We start from the raw sequence: 6825 nt of genomic DNA, 5'->3' as shown, positions 1-6825 counted from the left end.
CCAGGGTCTCGCCTTCAGTTGAGGATGTTTGCATGACGTGACACAAAATATCATGAAGCCAGACTCGATAAATGCGAGTCGCCCAAATCCCCAGCCACAGTCGGCCATGACCTAGGCTTAGGGAATTGCAGATGCGACACTTGGGCCGGATCCTGTCGCTCCAGGGTAGAGAGCTCTTAGTCATGAACGGAAATGTGACTCATGTCATTAACGAGGAGGAGAGAGAGGGGTGCTGGAGGGAAGAGGAAAGGAGGGTGTAAGGGTAAAAGATAGAGAGAACGGGAGGAGATCATTGAAGGAAGGGTTAAGAAGAGGGAGAAAAGTGTATAGAAGGAATAAAAAGGAAAAGAGGAAGATGGGAAAGGAAGGAGGAACAAGTGAGATGGGATGGAAGAGCGAAGGAGGAAGGATATGAAGGGAAAGAACAGAAAGACCAGAAATACGACGAGCATATGCTTAAAGGCTGGGCTGACGCGTAGTGCTCACCACTCGCCGCAGAAGAACCTGGGGTTACAAAGAACGAGTCGTGAGAGTTTGTGTTAAGTGTTATATACGAGTTGGAGAGACAGTGTATTTGCGGACACAAATCCAGCAGCCCACACTCGGGTGAGGCAAAAAACGAAAACGCTGCTATTTAAGCCAAGGGAATGAAACTTGACTGCCCCCGAAGTGCTGGCTGTCTGAGCAGCAGCCGCTAGCTCTCCCGTTACCCAGGAGGTTAGTACCGGTAATATACCCCCACAGGTCGGTGGCTGCCTACCACAGACCACAGAGGTAGAGAACCGCGAGTGAGTGAAACGACAATCTGGCAGAGCAGTCGACGAAGCAGGGAGATCAAGCCGAGGTTTCTGGCGGCCAGGAACCCAGCCGTCGAGAGGCTGTCAGGCGTTGAGGAAGGAGGTGTTTCCATTACGCCGCCGGGCTGAGCTTCCGCGAGAATAATGGGAGTTCGTGTTACCCGCCCACACAATGAACTACAGCAGGAGGGGCGGGGAAGAGGAGGAAGAGGAGACCCACCCGGGAACCCGAGACCTGCTACTATTGAACCTCCCTCCCATCTGCTCGCTCACATTGTTATCAACTTCCAAAGGAAGGGCTGCAAGGCATGTTCCTCTGCTCCTCCCTCGTGCTCACTCCATCAGTCTCTCGGATTCCAAAACATCTCTCTCTCTCTCTCTCTCTCTCTCTCTCTCTCTCTCTCTCTCTCTCTCTTCCCCTGAAGAGTAGAAGGTTCTTACTGACACCCAGGAGGGGACACTTACCGATAACGCCGACGATGAAGATGAGGGCGAAAAGGAGCGGCACAATGTAGGTCTCTGGGCGCTGGTAGTACGGCACGTAACCGTTGGTGGCGTTGCCGTCGCTGGCGTCGTCTGTAATATTGCTGGGGAACAGCGACTCGTCCGTCATGTTCAAGTCCTTGAACATGTCCTCGTAGGAGGACCACAGGGTCTCGTTGTCCACGGCGGCTGGCCAGAGGTGGGTCCTGGCAGTGGCCCTACCCGGGGAAGAGCTGAGGGCAGCCAGGACCACTCTGTGGTCCGCTGTAGTGGTCTTGTTGATGATGGTCGCCACCATTGTGGAGGCCGTGTGAGACTTCGGTTCGACTTTCCCTTTATTTATGAGTTTTTCCAGTAAGTAGTCGTCTGTTTCCTCTCTCTTTTTTTTTCTTTTTAGGATTTTATATATTCTAAATACTTTTGTCTTTACTGTTTTGCTTGAGATATAAATGTATCGTATAACAAGTGGGAGAGTGTAAGGCTATATCAAAGTTGGGCCAGGTACAACCCCAGTCTTCACTACACCCTATGAACTCGGGCAGGCTCTACGCACAGCTCACACACATACGACAAACGCCACACAGTATCACATGATAACGTTTAGTGACGCTTCCACATAATCTGCACCAGTGGTCGGTTCTCGGAAGCTTCCACAGGTGGCGCTGGAAAGTTGCCTCGGATCAGTAGAAATTTTTACTCTCTAACACTACTGCACTTGTTTACATTTTCCCTAGCAGGTTCTCCTTTCAATACATGTACCGTTTCGTGTATGTGTGAACGTAAATACCGACATTTTAACGACAGTTGATGTATCACACATACCTCGACAGTCACTTGGAAGATACGAAAATTTAAAGGATATTCTCGAAATATCAACAATGACGTATGTGTTCGATTTCAAAGTGTTCCGGGGAACATTAGATTACAGTAAATGTTTCAAAAAAAAAGAAAAAAAAAAGGAGTTTATGACACAATACACAACCACTAACAGAACTTATCCTGTGATTCTAGACTCCACCGGAGATCAAAGAGAGACTGGAATGCGTTTTTCGATCAGGGTCACGCTAGGGGAGGGAGGGAACATTGAGAATTTTATCGAGTAAAATAATGATTGGTGGGAGGAAGCGTAGCTGAGCGTGGGGAGGGTGAGGTCGGTCGCTGGAACAGCCACAGTCTGACTAGACCACCTCCAGGCTGGGTACGCGAAGGACGGGGTTGGGAACCGCAATGGAAATGGTGACTTTAACCACTTGAGCTTGGTGGGTCTCGTGAGCTTGGTAGGTCTCGTGAGCTTGGTGGGCCTCGCGAGGTTGGTAAGGTCTCGTGAGTTTGGTAGGTCTCGTGAGCTTGGTGGGCCCCGCGAGGTTGGTAAGTCTCGTGAGCTTGGTAGGTCTCGTGAGCTTGGTGGGGCCCGCGAGGTTGGTAAGTCTCGTGAGCTTGGTAGGTCTCGTGAGCTTGGTGGGCCCCGCGAGGTTGGTGGGTCTCGTGAGCTTGGTAGGTCTCGTGAGCTTGGTGGGCCCCGCGAGGTTGGTGGGTCTCGTGAGCTTGGTAGGTCTCGTGAGCTTGGTAGGTCTCGTGAGCTTGGTAGGTCTCGTGAGCTTGGTGAGCCTCGCGAGGTTGGTAAGTCTCGTTAGCTTGGTGGGTCTCGTGAGCTTGGTGGGTCTCGTGAGCTTGGTAGGTCTCGCGAGGTTGGTAAGTCTCGTGAGCTTGGTGGGTCTCGTGAGGTTGGTGGGCCTCGCGAGGTTGGTAAGTCTCGTGAGCTTGGTAGGTCTCGTGAGCTTGGTAGGTCTCGTGAGCTTGGTGAGCCTCGCGAGGTTGGTAAGTCTCGTTAGCTTGGTGGGTCTCGTGAGCTTGGTGGGTCTCGTGAGCTTGTTAGGTCTCGTGAACTTGGTGGGTCTCGCGAACTTGATGAACCTCGTAAAGTAGCCGAACCTCGCCAGCTTCAGCGACAGCTTATGAGAAGACTCTTCGGAAGACCTGCAACATAAACATAAGTATCATTATGTGTATACTACTGCTGGTGGATATGTGTATATCATACATAGCTTTCCATGTGGTTTGTCTCTTTTACGTATGTGTCATTTCGTTAAAAGTTTTCGGAACGTTCGACATGTTTCATCAGAGTAGAATCTTTATGACTCCCGTTCATAAACTTTTGGTAGCGGTACTCCCATACGGGCGCAAGTTTTAGAGCTGTATTTTTATCTCTCTCTACCATAATACGAAATCTGATGAAGATAGACTGATTGGCTGATCAACTGGTCACTCTCCCCATCACCCCAGTTCTTTTTTTTTTTTCTCTCATTCCCCCCCAAGATATTGCTGAAGCTACTCCGTGCATAATCTTAAACTGTAAAAGTGGCCCTCCTGTCTGTCCGTCCGTTCCCGTTTTGTAGACGCGGTGGGGAGGGTGTCGGACGCACGATGACTAACCCCTGTGCACAGTTGCCATATAGTTCATCCACATCCTTATTAGGGTGTATGGAGAGGGGAAAATAGTTGGGTGAGTGGTTATGCCATTGAACACTGCCATCCGCCGTTCAGGGTGTGATGGCCAGGGAGAGAGGGGTGTGATGATGGTGATGGAGGGTATGCTAGCCAAGAGGTAAGGGAGGGGTGGTAATATGGAAGGGTGTGCTGGTTCTTACAGAAACACAGCTCATGGATATCTCTTGTTGATATACATCCTTGTAAAAGTATTCCGTAAACATAAAGAAAACCTTCGTTCGCCGTCTTTACTGTTGATATCGAACTACATGGTCCGATAGCCTATCACCCTTATATTCCTCTCCATTCTCTTTATCGTGTGTTCTCTTCCTCTTCTTGATTCACTACCCTTAACGCCTCTTCTACCATATCCTATCCAACCACCTCATCTTCAACACTTTCCTCCTCTGTCTTATCTCCTCTCCTTCTTCTCTCCTATTCATACACACTACCCATCCACCATCCCTTTCGTTTTCTTCTTCTCATCCTTTTTCTTCTCCTCAGTGCTACTCCTTTCACATCATCCCCCCGTTAGCCAACCTCACACAAACCCCCTCTCTTCACTCGCTCCCTGACTGTGACTGTTTGGTCTTGGGAGAGCTAACCCCCAACACAGACTCTGCGTCGGGAAACTGAATTAGGTATGTGACAAAGAACCGTGGCCGTCTCTCAACTCAGGAGTCCCAGAGGTCCAGGAGGACCCAAGTCCCTAAGAATCTGGATCCTGAAGGTCGCCGAAGTTGGCAGCGTTGCGGCGAAGTCGCCTTCAGCTCTGGCGTTAGAGTGTGTGGCTCTTCGATCATACGTAATATTGGGTTCAACTTCTTCTTGAAGTCCTTCGGCGGTCGTACCGATGCAGTGAACAGCCTTCCTCGTCTGCCCCTCCGTCAGGAAATAAGAACCCTTGCCGGGTCTTGAGTACCATACTGTGCAGCTGTTTACTGCGATTATATAAGTATTTATACCTCCGTCGTTAGCTTGCCGCCTTTTCTTCCCTCCCTCTCCGTCTTCCCATGAGCAGAAATTACCTCTGGAGGAACCAGGGAGATTGATATTCAGTAGAATCTTCGTCAGGCGTTCGACATCTTAATCCTCATGTTCATGTTTTCCGCTCTAGAAGGACACACGGCCCTTCCCACTCGCTTAATTCGGGTCTCTCGCCAAAGGCATGCCTGCTGACGAAGGGACAGGATTGGCTCCACCTAAATATAGCGTCTTCTATTTTTTTTTTTCTTTATCCAATATCTTTCAGTTCGAAATTTCTTTGACATATTCCCATGTCATTCGAGTCTTCTTGGAAGGCTGATTCCAGGGGAAAAGTATTTCATTTCGAGTCGACGCTCTTGTGCTTCTTCGTAAGCCACCATTCCAGTATGAGGAATGCTAGTGTGCGTCCTGGTGTACTTACTGGAGCTGACCTGGTATGATGTCCTGGAGTACTAGTGCTGACCTGGTATGATGTCCTAGAGAACTGGAGCTGACCTGGTATGATGTCCTGGAGTATTAGTGCTGACGTGGTATGATGTCCTGGAGTACTGCCATGACCTGGTATGATGTCCTGGAGTACTGCCATGACCTGGTATGATGTCCTGGAGTACTGCCATGACCTGGTATGATGTCCTGGAGTACTGCCATGACCTGGTATGATGTCCTGGAGTACTGCCATGACCTGGTATGATGTCCTGGAGTACTGCCATGACCTGGTATGATGTCCTGGAGTACTGCCATGACCTGGTATGATGTCCTGGAGTACTGCCATGACCTGGTATGATGTCCTGGAGTACTGCCATGACCTGGTATGATGTCCTGGAGTACTGCCATGACCTGGTATGATGTCCTGGGGTACCGACATGACCTGGTATCAGTACCTGTGATACCAGCAAGCGCTTATAAGGTCCTTCGTCCTGTTTCTTCTCGGAGGTTCTCGGCCCCTTGCTGAGCTTGAGCCAAAAGTAGGAATTCTCTTCGGATGCCTCCAGTCTAATGATCACACAGACGCCTGGAACTGATCGTTTTCAATCATGATGTGTTTTTCTCTCTCTCTTTTCCTCTTCGTAAATCCAATTTGCTACATTTTTCTGGAGCTTATATATTTCTGGAGGTTGTCAAACACATCCTTTGTGTGAAATTTTTACTTAATTTTCGTTTAGAAATGATCTCATTTATAATCTCTCTCTCTCTCTCTCTCTCTCTCTCTCTCTCTCTCTCTCTCTCTCTCTCTCTCTCTCTCTCTCTCTCTCTCTCTCTCTCTCTCTCTCCGATTGACTGTCCACCTGTTTACCGTCTGACTTGTCTGTCCGTGTCCTTCTCAGCCTCTCTTCTTTCACACGGCACTTTTTCACACACACACACGCGTTTTGCTTTCACTTTGATATATTGACCACGATCAACCATAATCTATTGACCACGATCAACCATAATCTATTGATCTCGACCAACCATAATCTATTGACCACAATCAACCATAATCTATTGACCACGATCAACCATAATCTATTGACCACAATCAACCATAATCTATTGACCACGATCAACCATAATCTATTGACGACGAGCAACCATAATCTATTGACCACAATCAACCATAATCAAATGACCACAATAAATCATAATCTTGATCACGACCAACCATAACCTATTGACCACGATCAACCATAATCTATTGACCACAATAAATCATAATTTTGATCACGATCAACCGTAATCTATTGATCACGATTAACCATAATCTATTGACGACGAGCAACCATAATCTATTGACCACGATCAACCATAATCTATAGATCACGATCAACCATAATATATTGACCACGACCAACCATAATCTATTGACCACAATAAATCATAATCTTGATCACGACCAACCATAATCTATTGACCACGATCAACCATAATCTAATGATCACGATCAACCATAATCTAATGATCACGATCATCCTTAATCTATTGACCACGATCAACCATAATCTAATGATCACGATCATCCTTAATCTATTGACCACGATCAACCATAATCTATTGACCACGATCAACCATAATCTATTGACCACGATCAACC

The 6825-nt window shown here is 48.0% G+C and overlaps 1 protein-coding gene across 1 annotated transcript in view; it reads right to left on the bottom strand.

The window, feature by feature from the left end:
* Positions 1–2863, bottom strand: part of LOC139753411 (neuropeptide CCHamide-1 receptor-like) — a 10298-nt gene extending 7435 nt beyond the window's left edge. The window contains exon 1 of the mRNA XM_071669883.1: positions 1263–2863. Coding sequence (XP_071525984.1) covers positions 1263–1578 — 316 coding nt within the window. The 5' untranslated portion in view covers positions 1579–2863. The remainder of the gene's footprint in view (positions 1–1262) is intronic.
* Between the last annotated feature and the right edge of the window lie 3962 nt (positions 2864–6825).

The sequence above is a fragment of the Panulirus ornatus genome, chromosome 14 (genome assembly GCF_036320965.1).
Source record: "Panulirus ornatus isolate Po-2019 chromosome 14, ASM3632096v1, whole genome shotgun sequence".
NCBI lineage: Eukaryota > Metazoa > Arthropoda > Malacostraca > Decapoda > Palinuridae > Panulirus > Panulirus ornatus.
The sequence above is the reverse complement of the archived record's forward strand: the minus strand, read 5'-3'. Positions and strand labels throughout refer to the sequence as shown.